Raw genomic sequence first — 22,983 nt, 5'->3', positions numbered from 1 at the left:
GGGAAATGAGCACTGATGGACGAAGTCTTTAAAACTAGATTCAGACAAACAAGGAAGAAATACCTAGTCTTCAGTACATGTCATTAGCAGAACACTATGCTGGAAAGGGATTCCTCCATCCACTGATGAGTAGAATGCCTATATGCTAATCCACCAGTATCTCTGGTAGCAAAGATCATGACCAAGCTCAGAAAAAAACCTTTCTGCAGTCTTGACAACCCCACAGTGACCAGGATAGCTGCATTTCTCAACTCTGCTGCAGATGGAGTGGGGTGACCCTTTCTCTGTAACCTTCGCTGTTTGTAAGTGGCCACCAGGACTATTTTGTGAAACTGAACGAACTCTTACATCTGCAGAGCTTCCTGATATTACACCATCTACTACATGGTATTATCCTGTTCATTGACACAGATCAGAATGGCCTAATTGTAAAGGTTGGCCTGGTACTTTAGCTGCTATCCATGATCCAAAGAATTATTTTACTTTCTTGCTTTTATGATGGAACTGTAAAAGTCTGAGGCCTGATTTGTCTTTGCAGAATGAAGATGAGATAATTTTCAACAGCTAGGATTCTCTGCTAATGGTATGAAGAGTTTTGATGGTCAGTACATTCCCTTCCTCAAAAAACTATTAATCAGGAACCAGATTGTGCCTGATCCTGTTCAGTTCTGCATGGTGGGTGTGGCAGAATGGACTAAAGGTAATAATTGGAGATATACCAATCTCCTAGAACTGGAAGGGACCTTGAAAGGTCATCAAATCCAGCCCCCTGCCTTCACTAGCAGGACCAATTTTTGCCCCAGATCCCTAAGTGGCCCCCTCAAGGATTGAACTCACAACCCTGGGTTTAGCAGGCCAATGCTCAAACCACTGAGCTATCCCTCCCCCCAGGGAGGACTAGAAGGAGAGTCAAAGGGAAAAGACAGGGCTGTATATGGTCATCCTCTCCTTGCACCCACCACTTGAGCCAGCATAACAGCAGGGATGGGGTGCACACTGCACACTTTCAAAAGGTGAAGAATGTTTGTACTGGTGACCCCTTTCACATAGCAAGCCTCTGAGCCTCCCCCCCTTATAAAGTAAAAACACATTTTTATATATTTAACACCATTATAAATGCTTGAGGCAAAGCAGAGTTTGGGGTGGAGGCTGACAGCTCGCGACCCCCCATGTAGTAACCTTGTGACCCCCCGTTTGAGCAGTGCTATTCCAACAGAGCCCCGGAAAGAACCTTGTGACCCCCCATTTGAGCAGTGCTATTCCAACAGAGCCCCGGAAAGAACCTTGTGACCCCCCGTTTGAGCAGTGCTATTCCAACAGAGCCCCGGAAAGAATTCTCACTGAGTAAGGGAATTTCACTAGCAGCTATTGTTGCAGCACAACTCCTTCACACCCTCTCTACATTGTGAGCTGTGACTACAGCTCTAGTCTGGACCTAAATGCAAAGGGATTATATAGCTTTAAAAAAATAATACTGTTTCATCATAGTGTATATTCTCATCTATATGGACTGGGTGTAGTCAATGTCTTTATAGAGTGACATGAAACTATACTCCCTGAAGAAAATGTGGGAGGTAAATACTTTTTAGCTATTTTCCTTGAACGTAGTATTTTTGTTTGTATTACAGTAGCAACTCAAGGCCTGAACCAAGATCGGGGGCCCATTGTACTAGGAATTGTAAGAGTAAGAGACAGTCACTGTTCTGAAGACCTAGCTGACAAGGGTGAAAACAGAAATAGAGGCACAGAAAGGCAAAGTGACTTGTCCAAGGTCACACGGCAGGACAGAGGCAGAACTGGGAATAAAATGGAATAGCTACTCACCTTCTTGCAACTGTTGTTCTTTGGAAGGGACGAAGTATTTGTGTTCTACAGCCCTGGCGGTCAGCGGAATTGAGGTCAAGGTCTGCCACAGAGTCGTGATGTTACTCTGTCTTGATTAATGGCAGAGCTACCTGCGATGGACCTTCAGGAGTAAGAATGTCCACCATGGGGTCCTCGGCCTCGACCACTTCCTGCGCTTGCAACCCCATGTTGCGGGCAATCCCTCTCAGAAGGTCCAGATGTGCCCTGTGGTCAACTGGAGGAGGGCCCGAAGCTGAAGCCCCTGCCACAGCCTCGTCAGGGGACGAAGACAAGGTGGCCAGAGGAAGTACCATCTCCTCCTGTTCCTTTGGCTCCCTGACCTCCTCTTGGTCAGTGCCTGCCCCTGCGGCAGCTATAGTCAAAGTGGCCATTGCCTGACCCTGCGGCTGGTCCTGTGCTGGAGTCGCCATGGCAGCGGCCTGAGCCTGAGGGGGCAGCTGGGTCAGGGTGGCTTCAGATCCCTGAGGTGTAGGCCTGTCCCTGGCAGAGTGAGAGGGTTGGTATTCTGAGGTAACTGACCATGAACCCCGTGAAAGGGAGGCCTGGGCCTGATGGTAAGCCCAGTGAGTCCACAAGGGCCATTGCGCTGGGGGCTGCCACTGCCTTCGCCGCCTCTTGGACCTATACCAACTACCCTGGGAATAATATGAGTCACCGTCAGAGTCCAAGGAAGTGGATCCTGTTCCTGATCGCAATGACCAAGGCGGTGCCAAAGGGCCATGCACAGGAGACCAGTGTCATGCAGATGAGGCGGGGGACCGGTGCCGGTCGACCTCTCCAGAGACTGGTGCCAAGTATCCGGTGTCAGTGATAGAGGACGAGGGCCCAGTGCCGTGGGTCAGTGCCGTCTGCCATCGGTGCCAGAGAGGGGAAGTGTTGCACCGGTGCTGGAGATGCTCTTACAGAGCTTGGTGCTGGGGTGCGGTGCCACAGCGAAAGTGACTGGAAGCGGTGCCACGGATGGTGCCGAGCCAGGGACTGGGAGCATCACATCATAGCTGGCTTGCCTCTAGATGGTACTGGACGTATCAGTACCGGAGGCTTGTCCCTCAGAACTGGGGGCTGTGAAGTGTCTGGGGTGGAGGGTGGCTCTAACTCCTCCACCTGGTACTGCCCTTACAGAGAGTTGCTGAGTGCCGGACTCAACGGTCCCCTCTGAGGCACTGAAATCAGCGGCACTGACTCATGCTGTTTTGGGGCTGAGTCCATTCTGGGGTGCGTCTGTGCATCCCCGATGGTCCCATGGCTTTCGGAGCCAGTGAGCACCCCCTTTCAGTCTTCCTATGCCACTTGTGCAGCACCGACAAAGTCAAACGGTGCCGGGCCACTGCCCCTGGCTGCGGTGCTGGGAAGCGCTGGTGCCGAGGGTCTCTTGTACTAGAGTCCTTCCTTGGCACCATATCAAGTACCGATGCCAGAGCCCTCCATACGGACACGCTCAGTGCCGGGTCCTGGTGGTCTGCAGCAGGCTGGGGACGCAAAGCAGATTCCATGAGAAGTTACTAGAGGCAGAAATCTCGCTCCTTTTTGGTTCTCGGCCGAAAAGTCCTACACATTTTGTACTTCTCAGTCTGGTGTGCCTTCCCCAGACACTTTAAACAAGAGTCGTGGGGGTCACTAATGGGCATAGGCTTGTTGCAAGCAACACAGGGCTTAAAGCCCTGGGGTCACGGCATGCCATGGAGGGGTTAGGGACTATCTAAACTGTTCAACTATCTACTATGTAAACTAAAACAAGTAACTAGAACAACTAACGAGGGAGAAACGCTAAGGAAAGCCCTTGCTGAGCAAGCGAATGCTATTCCAATGGCTGTCATGTATGGTAAGAAGGAACTGAAAGAGGGTCGGGTCGGCAGGGTCATATACTGAGTGCCACGAAGGTGCCACACCAGGAGGCTCCACAGCCGACCCGACGGGAGCTGCTAAGGGAAAACTTTCCGACGACCACGCATGCAGCGCGCGCACCCCTGATTGGAATCGATGTGAACAAGCACTTGACGAAGAACCTGGTTTTATGACACCCAATCCAGTGTCCTCACCATTGGATTACACTATCCCTTGTCTAAAACTGTTGGAGTTTCCCATATCTCAAACTATACAGAAGAGTGAAGTGTATGAAGATAAGCAGTTTTGTAGGTTTCACAAAGGTTCAATACGTGACTCTGAAGATTAGGTTATTATTTAAATGGCAATGTACTCATTTGAATTGAAACATGATATTGCATGTTTGGGCAAGAGCAAGAACAGATCAAATGAAATCATCTTTAAAGAGGATGATAATTAGTTGAAAAATGTGTTAACAGGTATTGGTAGTAATTTGGACATCCATTTGAAAGGAAACTGAAATGGTTAAGTATCCTTGAAATATTTAGTTGGATTTCAATTAATAAATTAAAGATCCTGGTCTTGGTTGTGAGGGTTTCCATCTGTGCTGTTCTACAGCATAATATGTCATCTGAGTGGCTGGGTAGTATTAGGCCAGGTTTTGAAGGGAATGGACTGCAGGGCCTGGCTAGAGTTAATGTGCTGCACTAAGTGAAGCTATCCAATGGTGAATGTGTTTTATATAAAGAAAGATGGGGGAAATTCAACCACTAAGTTCTTGGCACAGATTCATTTGATCCATTAATCAATTAATGTCTCCCAGCAGAGGACAGAAATAATTCAATGTACTTGTTAATCTGTGCCATAGGTAAAACTTCCACTGGTAGTTTTGGAATTAGATCTTACACAAACAGTCATATTAACTTGAAACTACTTGCATATATTCTTTTCATGCAGAGTCACAGAATAAGGTCCTTCTTTATGAACAAGTAATACATGTTATAGTACTGTTTTTCCTTGTAAAAAGCTCAAAATGGAGGAACTCAATGAGAGAATCCAAAGAAGAAAACATGAACTGACATTGATCCACAATGATCTTGGAATTATGTGAAAATCTAAACAATGCAGATAGTAAGTATCACTTGCCACCAGACTGGGCAGCACCCCCACAGCAGCAAACCTCGCCTAAGAGCTTAACAACTCAAGCTGATTTTCCACAACATGTCTCAGCCAGTCCATGTGGTTAACTATTGTTTCTAATATTATGGACAATTTGCTTCCTGCTTGTTTTGTTAACCTGGGGAGTCATTAAGTTACAATAACATACCACTTCTAACTCTGAAATGAAGAGTAGCACTAATAGAAATGTTCTTTTTATTAACCCAATTTAACAGAGAAAAGTAGAACAATTATATCCCGTTAAATCAGATCCAACAACTCCTGCTGCATAGGATTAAAGCCACAGTAAGCATGTGACACAAAAAGCTGATACAAAAGCTGGAAAAGAATCATGTGGCCAAGAATGAATTAGTATAGCTTAAAACTATAGCTTTCAAAAAGTTCAAGAATGGACTACAGTAGGTATCATTTCCTATTCCTACTTACATTCATGTCAAGCTACAGTTTCTTCTGTGTTCTTTATAAGGGGAAGACAGATCAGCATTCCACTATATTATAATCATCGTCACTACTGTACTACTCTCGCCTTTCCAATATTCTGTATTTTGACAGACTAGTCTCCAGCTCTTCTTCAGTGACTGTCAAAACAGTTAAAAGGAGATGATAAAAGGGCCAGTCAATCAAAATCACAAGGCATTAGTAAAGGTCAAAGTGGAACTGTTTAATATTAAACTTTCAAAGACCGAGACACTAAAATTCGGATATCCTGGTTTTCAATTCAGAGACTGTAAAAAGAAGAGAAAACCTCTTAAGACAAATCTGTCTTTCTGACAAGGATAAATGAAAACAGCAATGGTACCAACTTAATTCAGTCTTAAAGCTGCGGTGTTGGTGTCCTTACTGAATATTGTATGAAACTAGAGTCCTCAGTTTTATTTAAATTATGTCCCCATAGCTTTGCTTCTCTTCTCTTGTTTTTCTCTGAATCATTTTGCTTAATTTTTGCCGACATGAAAAACTTGTGACTTTTGCAAAACTTAGAGTGCTATTAACCGTTGTCTCTTTACCAGTCAAGCTTATGATATGTATATGCTGACACAATTTCAATTATCTCATGAATTCTGATTTTGATGTCTAGAACTGATAAGACCAAGAAGCAAAAATACCAGATTGATCACAGATCTGTCCACATTGTACCAATATGACAATGTCTCTTTGGTAAAACCATTCTGCCACATTGAAACCATAGAGATAACACCACTGAACAGAAAAGCATAGGAGACCAATCAGTGAGACAAAAATAAATAACTTGTGAAGCCAGGGTCCACAGCAAGCCACAATTTTACACCAGGCTCAGGATCAACCACCAGCACCAGATACTTTAAGAGTGTCCTATAAAATATGAACTCAGAAGTAGTTACAGCCTTTAAATGACAGTTTTGTTAATGCAGTTTAATGACAAGCAAAATAAATAAGACAGGACCTGATCTGACATGGCTTTGAGTAGCTCAATTCCCATTCACGCGTGTAAGTGCTTAGGATACTCAGTACTTTGTAAAACTGAATTCTTAATAAATAAGCACAGATAGAATATAATAAAATATATGGCTAAAATCCAGAAAATACATTATCTATAAATAAACATACTCATACTGAAAATCAACTGCAATAAGACAGATATCATGACCTTTAATATTGCCTCACCACCCCCAGTACGGATAAAGGATGATGTTCTCACAAATGTAGAAACATTCACATACTTGGGCAGCACCATCAGCCAGGATGGTGGAACAAGCCAGGACACCCGCAACAAAATCAGTAAAGCCAGGAACACCTTCAGGAGCTTAAATACAGTCTGGAAATCTTCAAAATACAACACAAAAACCAAACTCAAGATTTATCAGAGCTGCATACTTTCAACACTACTTTATAGTGCAGAAAGCTGGGGAATGAGAAAGTATGACATGTCCAAACTGTCTTCATTCTATACAACCTGCCTCGGAAAAATCCTCCATATCTTTTGGCCCAGAACAATCTCAAATTAAGATCTATTGACACAGTGCAGCCAAGAGGATATGAGCACCATCATTGCCAGGAGGTGTTGGAGATGGATTGGCCATGTGCTTTGGATGGAAACTGATTCCATCAGCAGAGTAGCAATAAGATGGACACCTAAAGGCAAGTGAAAACGAGGCTGCCTGAAAATAACATGTCGAAGAGCTGTGGCAGCTGAGCTGAAAAACCTGGGGCACAGCTAGGGAACCATTGAAAGACTTGCCAGAAACAGACAAGATTGGAGGAGCTTCGTCACTGCCCTAAACGCCAGAGGCATAATGGGAACATGATGATGATGGTTACCTATACATTATGTATCAGTCATTCTTCTGCTAACAGAATATTTATTTTAGAACATAAGAACGGCCATAATGGGTCAGAGCAAAGGTCCATCTAGCCCATTTACTTATTTAACATTTTTCCAGAGAACAAACTCATGTAAAATGATAAATCTGTTTAAGGGATCCTTTCTGACTTACAAAACCACATCTCTTAAAAATTCCATAGTGAATCCAAATGGAACTAAAAAAACAAATTCTGCAGTCAAATACGTCTGCAAACAGCTACTTTGGTATCAATTTAGTTTTAAGTTTTGATTAAATGAAAGATACATACAAATGGATACTCACACGATATGAGCAAGATCAAGTGGCTTCTCTGGCTGTTCAGGAAATACAGGATGAGATGGTTCTCTAGTGGGCACACAACCAAGAGATTTACTAATTGCATGGCTCAGCTTCTTGGCAGGCGATTTCTGTTTTTTAAAGAAAGTCAAACAATGAGTAGATCAATCTGTGCAAGGAAAGAGCACAGACGTTCAAAAATATCCCACATTAGAAAATCTTTGTGTAAATACCATATCTAGCTGATTAGTACGAAGTCATGCATCCAGTACAATTCAGACCCTGTAAACAGGGTGAGTGGCTGAATTAATCTCTACATTCCTGTTAAGCTGGAATTTTGAAAGATGGTAGACTCATTCATTAGACTGCTAAATCAAGAAATATCTCAAATGTGAACTCTGAGCTTTCTATCAAGGTCACACCAAAAGGTCATTAGTCTTTGTCATGGTATTTCAGCTATTAAGTGGCCTTTTGAGATATAATTTTGAAATATGATACACCCATCAGAACCTGCCACCACCTCTCCCTTTAGAACACAGCAGGTGCTGCTTAAACAGAAGAAGGAAAAAAACACTTAAGGATACTTAGTCAAGTTCATCACAAGGGTGGACGATTCTTAACTATCAACAACTACTATGTTTTTTGTCTTAAGGATTTACATCACATTCATATATGGTAGCAAACCTGAGAGGAGTACTGTCGGGGATAGAAGCAAGCCACATGGGCTTCACCTCAGAAAGACTGAAATGAAGAAGATAGCTATTTGTGACGCTCTGTGCCTTGGGGGAACCCCCCGCACCTCCATGTTCATCCTTATAATATGATTGTGTGGTATCCAATGCAAAGTTTGTCATGTCGGGTGTCTTCGGAAGGCTCATGATGCACTGATCATTGTTGTTATAGTAATGTTATAGGTTGTAATTTCATGTATATAGTTATGAGGCTGAAAATGTGTCCTCATGGCTTAACCCTCACCCTTTTCACCACAATGACTTAGTTAAATAAACCTAGGGACAGTGAGACTAATTATTTTTTCTAACTTATTAACATATTATTGAGTTTAAGGTAATGTTTTTGTGTACCAAATATATTATCCTGTAAAAAATGGGAGAACGTAATTCCCATTTGTTGAATGGAATAAGGGGACCGTCTCTTTGACCAATATTTTTCTTATAATATTGCCCACCGTCCCCCAGCTCTTCCATGATTCCAAATTCATAAATATCCCTGAATTCCCAGCAGTTGTGAATCCCCTCCATTTCTCTCACTCACCTCCACTGACTTTATAGTTGACTCCCCAAAAACCACCCTCTTCACCCTTAATATTTTTGTCCCTCTCCCATTGCACCATCCACTTAAATAACCATAAACCACTTCCTCCATCCAAGTCCTGTACTGCTGAAAATCTGTGGAGAAAATCCAGGGATCACACAGACTTCCTCCACTACAAATTCACCCTTTCCTCCTTCAAGGTTATCTTCCACGAACAGCTGTTCTCTTTCCCTCCCCCATTACGATTCACTCTACAGCTCCCATCGTTTGTCACCCTCCACTCTATCCTCAAGCTCCTTTTCCCCAGGATTCTTCTCAGGATTGCACTGATTTGAACATCAGTTCAGATTTGATCACTTTCCCTCTACCCTTACGTCTATGACTCATGCATCACTTTTGTGTCCAAGTGCTACCATCCCATCACTGTTTCTTTCCCTCCTCACACCCTTTCCCTCCTGTCACTGACTGATGGTCATTCACTTAATTCTCTATTTCCCTTACCATAAGCTGTCCCCTCAATTTTCTCTGCTTCACCCTCAACCTCTCCTTATAATCTGACTCCTTCCACTCAAACGAGAACCCAGGCTCCAGTATTCTTCCATTGTAAAAATAAATAAATAACCTAAACAGCTTTTGCACCCAATTGCCCCCCCAACTACTGTTCTACTTCTCTTTACGTCCCGAATGGGCTATTTCCATCCCTTGCTTTTCCTTCCTTCTTATCTCACTGAATCCTCTCTCCTCTCCAATCCTGCTTCCTCCCTCTGCACTCTACCAAACTTGCGCTTTCATGATCGCTAACCATCTTTTTCTTTCCCAAATCTAGTGATTTCTATACCATCCTTTTCCTTTGTACTTTTCATAACTAATGATTACTCTCACGTTGAATCCTGTCCCCCTGTCACCTTTGTTTCTATAGCACTGTCTTCTCTTGGTTCTCCTCCTACTTCTTATCAGTCCTTCAGTGTCATTTGTAGGGCCCTGCATGGCTACAACATTTGTATCTGCAGCCGATCTGCAAACATTGTCTGTAGATATCTGCAACTGTGTAGTCATTTTGTGATGCCAAAGAAGTCCATTATGAATTAATTTAAAGCCATTGAATGCAAACGGTATCCCACTTGGATGTGAGTCTCTGGAACTGACAGCGTAACAAATTAAGGTAGTAAGAAACCTTGCTTTTCATCTCATATTAATCAGTGGATAAAAAAATGTATTCTCTGCGCTTTCAAATTTAAGGCATTAAGAAAGGAAGAGTACCTTGTATCAAATGTATACCTTGTGATAAAGTTGGGAGTGATTTTACAGCCCAGTTGTCATTTGTATTTTGATAATTAATAGATAAGTATTAGTAGTTAAGAACCGCAGTCTCACCTTTTCTAAAATAATTAATTGGTTAAATAAACACAGTGACTGAGACTAACACTCAAAGGCCCCAGTCAGGATCAGGGATCCATTGTGCAAGGCACAGTACACATCCAGTGGTAGAAATGGCTCCAGCTTCAAAGAGTTAAAGATCTAACTAGCGAAGTGAATCAGATAAAAAGAATGAGCTAATCCTACAGAGAGGTTACATTTCCTCAGAGTCTACTAGCTTTAACATTAGAAAAATGTGCAAATGCACACTTGGCGATTCTAAAAAGGATGCCTCACAGACAAGCTTGTTTCCACCCTTCTGCTTACATGTGCAGTTACCAGCAAGATTCTAAAAGTTTTCTAAGTCTTCACCAATATCATTCTCATATTAACCTTAAAAGCTATATATGGCTCATGACTTTAAGCTGCAGAGGAGTGGTCACTGAGAAGCAAGACACAAGAGTCTCTCCCAAAATTGTACTGGGTGACAACAGGTTAGTATCTTTCATTCATACAAGAAATTGCATTTAAGGCCTGGTCTATACTACAAAGTTTTGCATGAACAGCTGTGTGGTCTAGGAGTGTGAACAAAAATCACATACACCCAGCCAACATAGCTATGCCAGCAAAACTCCCAGTGTAAATGCAGCTATGCCTACAGAAGAGTGCTTCAGCTAGCATAGCTAATGTTGTTAGGGAGATGGTATAACTATGCCAGCATATGCCTTCTGACGACTTACACTGCATCTACGCTGCTTAACAGTGTAATCCTTGCTGATCTTAAACACAAAAAAGAAGCTTACAAGAAGTGGAAGCTTGGACAAATGACCAGGGAGGAGTATAAAAATACTGCTCAGGCATGCAGGAGTGAAATCAGGAAGGCCAAATCACACTTGGAGTTGCAGCTAGCAAGAGATGTTAAGAGTAACAAGCAGGGTTTCGTCAGGTATGTTAGCAACAAGAAGAAAGTCAAGGAAAATGTGGGCCCCTTACTGAATGAGGGAGGCAACCTAGTGACAGAGGATATGGAAAAAGCTAATGTACTCAATGCTTTTTTTGCCTGTCTTCACAAACAAGGTCAGCTCCCAGACTGCTGCACTGGGCAGCACAGTATGGGGAGAAAGTGACCAGCCATCTGTGGAGAAAGAAGTGGTTCGGGACTATTTAGAAAAACTGGACGAGCACAAGTCCATGGGGCTGGATGCGCTGCATCCAAGGGTGCTAAAGGAGTTGACGGATGTGATTGCAGAGCCATTGGCCATTATCTTTGAAAACTCATGGCGAACGGGGGAGGTCCCGGATGACTGGAAAAAGGCTAATGTAGTGCCCATCTTTAAAAAAGGGAAGGAGGAGGATCTGGGGAACTACAGGCCAGTCAGCCTCACCTCAGTCCCTGGAAAAATCATGGAGCAGGTCCTCAAGGAATCAATTCTGAAGCACTTAGAGGAGAGGAAAGTGATCAGGAACAGTCAGCATGGATTCACCAAGGGCAAGTCATGCCTGACTAACCTAATTGCCTTCTATGAGGAGATAACTGGCTCTGTGGATGAAGGGAAAGCAGTGGATGTGTTATTCCTTGACTTTAGCAAAGCTTTTGACACGGTCTCCCACAGTATTCTTGCCAGCAAGTTAAAGAAGTATGGGCTGGATGGTGGATAGAAAGCTGGCTAGATCGTCGGGTTCAATGGGTAGTGATCAACAGCTCCATGTCTAGTTGACAGCCGGTTTCAAGTGAAGTGCCCCAAGGGTCGGTCCTGGGGCCGGTTTTGTTCAATATCTTCATTAATGATCTGGAGGATGGCATGGACTGCACTCTCAGCAAGCTTGCAGATGACACTAAACTTGGAGGAGTGGTAGATACACTGGAGGGTAGGGATAGGATACAGAGGGACTAGACAAATTAGAGGACTGGGCCAAAAGAAACCTGATGAGGTTCAACAAGGACAAGTGCAGAGTCCTGCACTTAGGATGGAAGAATCCCATTCACTGTTACAGACTAGGGACCGAATGGCTAGGAAGCAGTTCTGCAGAAAAGGACCTAGGGGTTACAGTGGACGAGAAGCTGGATATGAGTCAACAGTGTGCCCTTGTTGCCAAGAAGGCTAACGACATTTTGGGCTGTATAAGTAGGGGCATTGCTGGCAGATCGAGGGACGTGATCATTCCCCTCTATTCGACATTGGTGAGACCTCATCTGGAGTACTGTGTCCAGTTTTGGGCCCCACACAACAAGAAGGATGTGGAAAAATTGGAAAGAGTCCAGCGGAGGGCAACAAAAATGATTAGGAGGCTGGAGCACGACTTATGAGGAGAGGCTGAGGGAACTGGGATTGCTTAGTCTGCAGAAGAGAAGGATGAGGGGGGATTTGATAGCTGCTTTCAACTACCTGAAAGGGGGTTCCAAAGAGGATGGATCTAGACTGTTCTCAGTGGTACCCGATGACAGAACAAGGAGTAATGATCTCAAGTTGCAGTGGGGGAGGTTTGGGTTGGATATTAGGAAAAACTTTTTCACTGAGAGAGTGGTGAAGCACTGGAATGGGTTCCCTAGGGAGGTGGTGGAATCTCCTTCCTTAGAGATTTTTAAGGTCAGGCTTGACAAAGCCCTGGCTGGGATGATTTAGTTGGGAATTGGTCCTGCTTTGAGCAGGGGGTTGGACTAGATGACCTCCTGAGGTCCCCTCCAACCCTGATATTCTATGATTCTATTCTATGATTCTATGAAACACTACAGGACTCAGCCAGCATAGCTAACCCAGCCAAGGGAGAAATTGGTTGTGAATCTGAAGATTGAAGGTAATTTGGGTGAAAGTTATCATGAAATGATAGATTTCATTATTCTAAGGAAGGAAAGGCATGAGAGCAGCAGAATAGGGACAAAAGACTTCAAAAAGGCAGACTTTAACAAACACAGAAAACTCGTAGGTAAGTTTCCATGAGAAGAAAATCTAAGGGAAAAATAAGTTCAGGAGAGCTGGTAGTTTCTCAGAGACAGTAGAACAGCAAACTATCCCAATGTGAAGGAAAGATAGGAAGAATAGTAAGAGATGACTATGTCTCCACCAGGAGCTCTTTAATGACCTAAAAAAAAAGAGGAATCTCACAAAAACTAGAAACATGGACAAATTACTAAGAATACAAAAAAAAAGCACAAGAACGTAGGGACAAAATCAGAAAGGCTAAGTCACAAAATGAGTTACACCTAACAAGGGACATAAAAGGCAATAACAAGAGGGTCTTTAAATATATTAGGAACAAGGGCAAGACAAAAGAAAGTGTAGGCCCACAACTTAGTGGGGAAGGAGAACTATTAATGGATCACATAAAAAAGGTTGAGAGATTTAAAGCCTATTTTACTTCAGTCTTTATTAAAAAGGTTAATTGTAACCAGATGCTCAACACACTTAATAATAACTACAAGCTGGAAGGAACAAAAGCCGGAATAAGGAAAGAACAGGTTACAGAATATTTAGACAAATCAGATGTAGTCAGCATGGCCTGATGAAATTCATCCAGGTACTTATGGAAATAGTTGGAGGAATCTCAGAAGTGTTAGTGGTTATCTTTGGGAACTCATACGGGACAGGTGAGCTTCAAGAGGACTGGAAAAGGGTAAACATAGTACCTATCTTTAAAAAAGGGAACAAAGAGGACCCGAGGAACTATACAGCAATCAGCCTAACTTTGAGATCTGGAATGATGCTGGAACAAATAATTCAACAATCAATTGGTAAGCACTTAAGAGGATAATAGGGTAATAAATAATAGACAACATGGATTTGTCAAGAACAAGTCATGCCAAATCAACCTAAAGGACCTGGGGATTACAGTGGACGAGAAGCTGGAAATGAGTCAGCAGTGTGCCCTTGTTGCCAAGAAGGCCAACAGCATATTGGGCTGTATTAGCAGGAGCATTGCCAGCAGATTGAGGGAAGTGATTATTCCCCTCTAATCGACACTGGTGAGGCCACACCTGGAGTACTGTGTCCAGTTTTGGTCCCCTCACTACAGAAGGGATGTGGACAAATTGGAGAGAGTCCTGTGGAGGGCAATGAAAATGATTTGGGGGCTGGGGCACATGACTTATGAGGAGAGGCTGAGGGAACTGGGCTTATTTAGTCTGCAAAGAGAAGAGTGAGGGGGGGATTTGATAGCAGCTTTTAACTATCTGAAAGGGGGTTCCAAAGAGGATGGAGCTCGGCTGTTTTCAGTGGTGGCAGATGACAAAACAAGAAGCAATGGTCTCAAGTTGCAATGAGGGAGGTCTAGGTTGGATATTAGGAAACACTATTTCACTAGGAGGGTGGTGAAGCACTGGAATGGGTTACCTAGGGAGGTGGTGAAATCTCCATCCTTAGAGGTTTTTAAGGCCTGGCTTGACAAAGCCTTGGCTGGGATGTTGGTGTTGGTCCTGCTTTGAGCAGGGAATTGGACTAGATGACCTCCTGAGGTCTCTTCCAACCTTAATATTCTATTCTAATTTCCTTCTTTGACAGCATTACTGGTGAAGTGGATGGCGGGAAGCTGTACAAGTGATTTATCTTTATTTTAATAATGTTTTTGACACAGTCCCATATGACATTCTCATAAACAAACTGGGAAAATGGGTCTAGATTAAATTACTAAAAGGTGGGTGCATAATAGATTGAAAGACCACATTCAAAGAGTAGTTAGCAGTGGTTAACTGTCAAACTGGAAGGCCATATCCAGTGGGATTCCACTGGGTCTATCCTGAGTCTAGCACTATTCAATATTTTCATTAATGCCTTGGATAATGGAGAGGAGAGTATGCTTTTACAACCTGCAGAGAATGCCAAACTCGCAGGAATAGCAAACACTCTGGAGGTCAGGATTAGAATTCAAAACGGGCTTGGAGTACAAAGTACTACACTTAGGAAGGAAAAATTAAAGGCACAGCTACAAAATGGGAAATATTGGCTATGCAGTAGTACTACTGTAAAGGATCTGGAGATTATAGTGGATCACAAATTTAGTATAAGCCAACACTGTGGTGCAGTTGAGAAAAAGGCAAATATTCTGGGGTGCATTAGCAGCAGTGTGGTATGTAAGACACTGGAGGTAATTGTCCTACTCTACTCAGCAATGCTGAGGCCTCAGCTAGAATATTATGTCCAGTTTTGGGTACCAGTTTAAGAAAGTTGTGCACAAATTGGCGAGAGTCCAGAGAACAACAACAAAAATGATGATAGGTTTAGAAAACCTGACCTCTGAGGAAAGGTTTAAAAAACTGGGTATGTTTAGTCTTGAGAAGACTTAGGGGGATCTGATAATAGCTCTGAAATGTGGAAAGGGCTATTATAACAAGGATAACAATTGACCACTGTCTATGTCCACTCAAGGTGGGAGAAGAAGTAATTGGCTTAATCTGCAGCAAGGGAGATTTATGTTCGATATTAGGAAAATCTTTCAAACTATAAGGACAGGTAAGCACTGAAATAGGGTTCGAATGGGAGGTTGTCAAACCTCATGCATTGGAGGTTTTTAAGAACAAGTTAGACAAACACCTTTCAGGAATGGTCTACATCAGCAGTTCTCAACCCGCGGCCCACGGGCCACATTCAGCCCAATTAGCTCACAGCTGCGGCCCAGTTGTGTGCTAAAAAAAATTCAACATTTGCCTTCCTGGTCTGGCAGAGGCTGGGGCTGGTTGAGGGGGAGACAGCGTCTTGCAGCCTGCACCCGTGCTCCTGCCAGCAGGGGCCTGGTGAGTGGCGCAGGTATTAAGGGGGCAGGAGAGTGGGTCTATGGGTAGGTTTGGGTGCGGGGGCGCTGGGAACTAGGGGTTTGCTAGTGTGCTGCATCAGCCCTAGGTTTTAGTCGGGGCTCCGTTCCTGGCCCCACTTCTCGGATCCTGGCTGCCGGCCTGTGCTGGGCACTTCACTCCTGGCCCGTTGCTGGGGGTCTGGGCTGCCCATCTGCACACTGTGGCACTCGGGTCTCAGCTGCCCATCCCCATGCATCGGCACTCAGGATCCGGATCTGGCTGCTGCCACTGGCTGTTGCCTGGCCCCGCATGGTGGGGTCCGCCTGCCCGGTCCCGAGCCCAGGGCTCCACTCCTGGCCCCACTCTGGGCGGAAGCGCTGGGCATAGGGGACTGTGGGTGGTTTGGGGGCAGAGGGCGCTGTGGCACTCAACCTGCAGCCCACGTAACACACTGTGGTCCGCATATGTGGCCCACAATGATAAACAAGTTGAGAAACACTGGTCTAAGTATATCCTAGTCCTGCCTCAACACAGGGGGCTGGAGCTGATAACCTCTGTGTCCCTGCCCTTACATATCTATGATTCTATTATCATCTTTAGGACAACTTCCTTTCCTAAAAACACTCCAATTTATAATTGCACATCGTCCCCGAGACTATTCCTTAAATATCTGATTTATCACAGGAAAGTCTATATGCAAGCTCAATTTTCTGGAAGCCGAAGAGGCTCAGACAACACAGAGTCAACCTGTGGGATGCCTTGCCGGAGGATGTTGTGAAGGCCAGAACAATAACAGGATTCAAACAAGAACTAGATAAGTTCATGGAGGATAGGTCCATCAATGACTGTTAGCCAGGATGGGCAGGGATGGTGTCCCTAGCCTCTGTTTGCCAGAAGCTGGGAATGGGTGACAGAGGATGGATCACTTGATGATTCCCTGTTCTGTTCATTCCCTCTGGGGCACCTGGCACTGGCCACTGTTGGAAGACAGGCTACTGGGCTCAGCTTTGTAATAAAATAAAATAAAATAAAATGTAACAATAAAACAATGATTTTGTCAAGTGGCAGCTGACTGAAAAGTCACTTAATCAATGGATAATGCAGTCACATGCACCTATCTAGGTCTTCATTCCATAACCATGGTATTTGAGTGCTTTATATACATAATTATATTCATCAAGCAGGAAAAGTACTCCTTCCAAATAGATGGAGATCTACTACATAAATCTTTAAAAAAGAATAGGAGTACTTGTGGCACCTTAGAGACTAACAAATTTATTTGAGCATAAGCTTTTGTGGACTATAGCCCACTTCATCGGATGCCCATGAAAGCTTATGCTCAAATAAATTTGTTAGTCTCTCAGGTGCCACAAGTCCTCCTGTTCTTTTTGCGGATACAGACTAACACGGCTGCTACTCCGATCTGACCAAAGCACCACTCAATATTTATGTAACCTGTTTAACAGAAATACACAGAAAGAAGCTCCTTGCCAACTTGTAGACTGCCCCACATTCCACATAGTGATGATTTTTGTCTAAGTTTTAGAGTTCTAATTAATGAAAGTGATCATAGTGGATAACAATGTTCTCCCTTCCAGCAGTGAATATTTAGAAGGAATTACTTACAAACATATTCCAATTATTTTGATGTGAATGCTGAAAATGGTAATGTCTTAAAATTTTCAGAGGTGCATAATCCTCATACAATTAGAACGTGCCCTCAGACATTCTCAAGAGGGAAGGAACATCCTTGAAGGAACAGAATTTCATTTCACTCTCTATAGGGTATGGTGTTTGGTGTCACACATCCACATATGTGAAAAGCATCTTTCATGACAAAAAGATGCAGAAAAAAATCTTATTTGACCACAATTATAGTTTTCTTTCTAACTAGGACAGTTGTCTTCAGAACAGTCTTGTGGAAATTGTGATAAAGGTCATTATAGAGAAGAACGGCCATACTGGGTCAGACCAAAGGTCATTGTAGCTCAGTATCCTGTCTTCCAACAGTGGCCAATGCCAGGTGCCCCAGAGGGAATGAACAGAACAGGGAATCATCAAGTGATCCATCCCGTCGCCCATTCCCAGCTTCTGGCAAACAGAGTCTAGCGACACCATCCCTGCTGATCCTGGCTAATAGCCATTGATGGACCTATCCTCCATGAACTTATCTAGCTCTTTTTTGAATCCTGTTATAGTCTTGGCCTTCAGAACATCCACTGGCAAAAAGTCCCATGGTTTGTCTGTGTGTTCTGTGAAGAAATACGTCCTTTTGTTTGTTTTAAACCTGCTCCCTATTAATTTCATTTGGTGACCCCTAATCCTTGTGTTATGAGAAGGAGTAAATAACACTTCCTTATTTACTTTCTCCACACTAGTCATGATTTTATAGAGCTCTATCATATCCCCCATTAGTCGTCTCTTTCCCAAACTGAAAAGTCCCAGTCTTATTAATCTCTCCTCATACGGAAGCTGTTCTATACCACATCTGCACACAGTATTCAAGAGGTGGGCGTACCATGGATTTATATAGAGGCAATATGGTATTTTCTGTCTTATTATCTATCCCTTTCCTAATGATTCCCAACATTCTGTTGTTTTTTTTTATTGACACTGCATATTGAGTGGATGTTTTCAGAGAACTATCCATAATGACTCCAAGATCTCTTTCTTGAGTGGTAACAGCTAATTTAGACCCCATCATTTTATATGTCTAGTTGGGATTATGTTATCCAATGTGCATTACTTTGCATTTATCAACATTGAATTTCATCTGCCATTTTGTTGCGCAGTCACCCAGTTTTGTGAGATCCTTTTGTAGCACTTCACAGTCTGCTTTGGACTTAACTGGCTTGAGTAGTTTTGTATCTTCTGCAAATTTTGCCACTTCACTGTTTATCCCTTCTTCCAGATCATTTATGAATATATGTTGAATAGGACTGGCCACTGGGGGACACAACCATTTACTTCTCTCCATTCTGAAAACTGACCATTTATTCCTATCCTTTTTTTTCCTGTTAACCAGTTGACCAATCCATGAGAGGACTTTCCCTCTTACCCCATGAAAGTGTACTTTGTTTAAGAGCCTTTGGTGAGAGACCTTGTCAAAGGCTTCCTGAAAATCTAAGTACACTAAATCCACTGGATCCCCTTCGTCCACATGCTTGTTGACCCCCCTCAAAGAATTCTGGTAGATTGATGAGGCATGATTTCCCTTTACAACACCATGTTGATTCTTCCCCAACAAATTATGTTCATCTATGTGTCTGACAATTTTGTTCTTTATTATAGTTTCAACCCATTTGTCCAGTACTGAAGTCAGGCTTACTGGCCTATAATTGCCAGGATCACCTCTGGAGCCCTTTTTAAAAATTGGCGCCACATTAGCTATCCTCTAGTCATTTGGTTTTTTGAATTTAAATTTTTTTAAATACAACACACCACAGGCTCTTTATTTCATTTAAGTTCCTTTTCCGAAATCTTTGTGTGTATACCTGACTCCCAGTGACTTAGTTTATTTTTTTTTTTCAAATTGTTCCAAAAAAACCTCTCTAATAATTTCCTCAGATGTGTTACCTAAAAAGAATGGCACAGGTTTGGGAATCTCCCTCACATCCTCAGTCGTTAAGATCGATGCAAAGAATTCATTTAGTTTCTCCACAATGTCCTTATCGTCCTTGAGTGCTCCTTTAGCATCTCGATTGTCCAGTGGCCCTACTGGTTGTTTAGCAGGCTTTCTGCTTCTGCTTCTTGGGGAACCTGGATTATGACACAGCCGGACGGCTGTGCCACGAAGCAGAGGCAGTGAGACTGGAACTGCAGTGGGTCTGCAGGTGGAGACGAGGACGGAAGAGCCAACACCACCAGAGGGCACACCCGCTGACCAGAGCTAATTCCCGAAACAGCCAGCAGGAGACACCAGTGTGGTAGGAGAACCTGTGACAGGTTTCAAACCTCATCATCAGAAGCAAGCTTGCTACAGACTAGGACACACTAACTCAAAATGGCACCACACCCTACCAGAACAAAGGATGCAAAACCTGCAGACCATATATCTGCTGCTATGATGATCAGTACTCCCACAACACACTTTTTTAAGATCCCTGGGTCCTACACACACCTAGCACAACATGTGGTGTATCTCATCCAGTGCACTAAATACCCCAATAACAACTACGTGGGTGAAACCAGACAAACACTACACTTTTGAATGAACTCACAGAGAAAAATGATAAAAGACAAAAACATCATCTCACCCATGGGTGAACACTTTTCACAAAATGATCACTCTATATCTGACCTTTCTGTCCTCGTCCTCAAAGGAAATCTGCACAGCACCTTCAGAAGATGAGCCTATGAGCTTACATTCATAACTTTGATAGACATTAAAATGATGGACTTAATAAAAACTCAATTTATGGTTTATTACAACAATCTGAAACCTAACCCCCCCTTTTTTGTCCTATAACTGGAGAGGTGTCAATGGGCCACTTCACCTTGAATGGTCTCTTAGAATATGCATTAACTACTTATGCCAAACAATCTATTCCACCTTGTATATAGCTGTGACACTCTGAGGCCAGGTCTACACTGCAGACCTATATCAGTATAACTATGTCACTCAGGAGTGTGAAAAATCCACACCCCTAAGCAACGTTGTTATACCGGCCTAACCTCCTGTATAGACAGCGCTATGTCGACAGGAGAGCTTCACCTGACAACAGAGCTACCACCTCTCAGGGAGGTGAATTAACTATGCCAACAGGAGACGCTCTTCCGTCGGCATAGTAGCATCTTCTCAAAAGCACTACAGCAGTGCACCAGTGCAGCTGCGCCACCGTAGCACTCTATGTGAAGATAAGCCCTGAGTATCTTTCCCAGACTGGAAGAAGAGCTCTGTCACTAGAAAATGTGTCTCTTTTACCAAAAATGTTGGTCCAATAAAAGATATTACCTCACTCACGTTGTCCCTCTAATATCCTGGGACCAACACAGCTACAACACTGCAAACATATTTCACATGAAGTCTAACACAGCTCTTGTATTTATTTGAGCATGGACACAGTTTGCCCTCTGCTGGGGGAAGAAACTATTTAAAATTGTACTGAATATGCTCCTCTTTTCACTTGGTTTTCAGGGCATCTGGCCAATATCATTACGATTAAGAATTTTATAGAATGATTTGCAAGTCACCTTTAAAAGATTTTATAGGGGACAGTAAGTGAGTTAATAATACAAAATAAGGGTTTCTAAGAGAGAAAAATGCTCATAGGACCCTATTGCAGCTATAAGAAGTCCAGCACAGGCAAACTCTAAATTACTTAGGACAGTGAGCTTCTCAGGACAGGGACTCTTTTTCTTATGTGTTTGTACAGTGACTAATATAATGGGGTCCTCATCAGGGCCCAAGACACTATCACAGTACAAATAAACAACTAAATTTATTTTTAGTTATATTGTTAATAGATTCTCAGAGGCAGTTGGATTAGAATGCTCTATAAATAATAAATATTCTATTCTTCTTCTGAAATAGAAAGTGTTTTAGAAAGAACAAGGCATTACTGCACTGGAAAGGAGCCTTCCAAAGGCTACAGCTTTTTAGCTGGTTTCAGCAATTTCAGAAATTGTTCTTCTGACATAGAATATACTCACCACAAAGGGGTAACATCTTGACTACCTTACTGCAGCAGGCAAAACAAAAGCTTTTTTTTAATAACAACATCACCCATGTTTAAATACATTTTCTAATGTCAATGGCCTGATTTTCAGACAAGCTGAGCACTCACAATTAATAGGTCCCAACAACAACAAAAAGTCAAAATATTCCAGAAGTCTTTGAAATTGTAACTAAGTAAAATATTATTCAGCTAAGCATAAACACCAGTTTATTTCTTCATCAATGGGACTTTTCCTTATAAAAATACTCTAGACATATCTACCTGAACTTGCATATTTGTAATATGCCATTCACAATATCCTGTATAACCCAACAAAAAGTCCTGTGGCACCTTATAGACTAACAGACGTTTTGGAGGGTAAGCTTTCACGGGTGAATACCCACTTTGTCAGATGCATGTAATGGAAATTTCCAGAGGGAGGTATAAATATGCAGGCAAGAATCAGTCTGGAGATAACAAAGTTAGTTCAATCAGGGAGGGTGAGGCCCTCTACTAGCAGTTGAGGTGTGAACACCAAGGGAGGAGAAACTGCTTTTGTAGCTGGCTAGCCATTCACAGTCTTTGCTTAATCCTGAGCTGATGGTGTCAAATTTGCAAATGAACTGAAGCTCAGCCGTTTCTCTTTGAAGTCTGGTCCTGAAGTTTTTTAGCTGCAGGAGGGCTACCTTCAAATCTGCTATTGTGTGTTCAGGGAGATTGAAGTGTTCTCCTACAGGTTTTTGTATATTGCCATTTTGATACTGTATAACCCAGTAACTCTCTGGGGTTGTGGCTCTGACCTAGGTGCCCTCCCTTTCCCTTCCTCCAGACAAAAAGGGTGGAGTGAGCCCAATCAGCCCTCATTTCCTTCACACCTATAAAATCCAGGTGTTACAAAACTCTGTAGTAGTAATGAGGAGGGTGGGTCAAGGAATCTGTGGACAATGCATCTCAAAGAACCACAGTTACCATTGGATATGTAACCATTCTTTCTTCAAGTGATTGTTCACATGGTTTCATTCTTGGTGGCTAAGAAGCAGTTATCTATTTACTTGGAAATGGATAAACGGAGTCCTACTTGACTAATGATTGATGGACAGCCTACCAAAATTGTCATCTGATCATGGTCTGGAACCTGTCTGCAGGCAAGTAAGATCATGATGTGACCGAACTTATGGTAGCCCCGATAAAGTCCAGAGACAGCATAGGGTCGAGAATCAATTTTTCAACATTGACGCTCACTCCAAGGGAAGAAAGGAGATTGAGTAACACCAAGTTGACGTGTGGGCATCTTGTCTAGAACTTGCGGAAAGGTGCAAATCATCGAGATATGGAAACACGAGGACACCATAATGTCTGACAAACTACTACAATGGAAAATACTTTGGTGAAGACAGGGAGCAGCGGCTATTCTGAAGCGGAGCACTCTATATTGGAAATGTTCGGTGTCCAATGTGAATCTCAGGAAATATCTGGGGGCAGGATG

General features: G+C 43.0%; 1 protein-coding gene across 16 annotated transcripts in view; it reads right to left on the bottom strand.

Moving 5' to 3' along the window:
* DTNB (dystrobrevin beta) overlaps positions 1 to 22,983 on the bottom strand; it is a 387,737-nt gene that overhangs the window by 214,836 nt on the left and 149,918 nt on the right. For 15 of the 16 annotated variants that reach the window (XR_005595613.1, XR_005595609.1, XR_005595612.1 and 12 more), the window contains one exon: positions 7,494 to 7,618. Coding sequence is in view for 10 of the 16 variants with exons in the window: in XM_039528646.1 (XP_039384580.1) it covers positions 7,494 to 7,618 (125 nt within the window). In the remaining 6 variants the exon portion in view is untranslated. Of the gene's footprint in view, positions 1 to 5,120; positions 5,448 to 7,493; positions 7,619 to 22,983 lie in introns of those variants that run through there. The other variant, XM_039528648.1, reaches the window with a different exon arrangement.

This window comes from Mauremys reevesii, linkage group 3, assembly GCF_016161935.1.
Source record: "Mauremys reevesii isolate NIE-2019 linkage group 3, ASM1616193v1, whole genome shotgun sequence".
In the NCBI taxonomy this organism is placed as follows: domain Eukaryota; kingdom Metazoa; phylum Chordata; order Testudines; family Geoemydidae; genus Mauremys; species Mauremys reevesii.
Note: the sequence above shows the minus strand (reverse complement) of the source record. Positions and strands in the feature narration are given on the sequence as shown.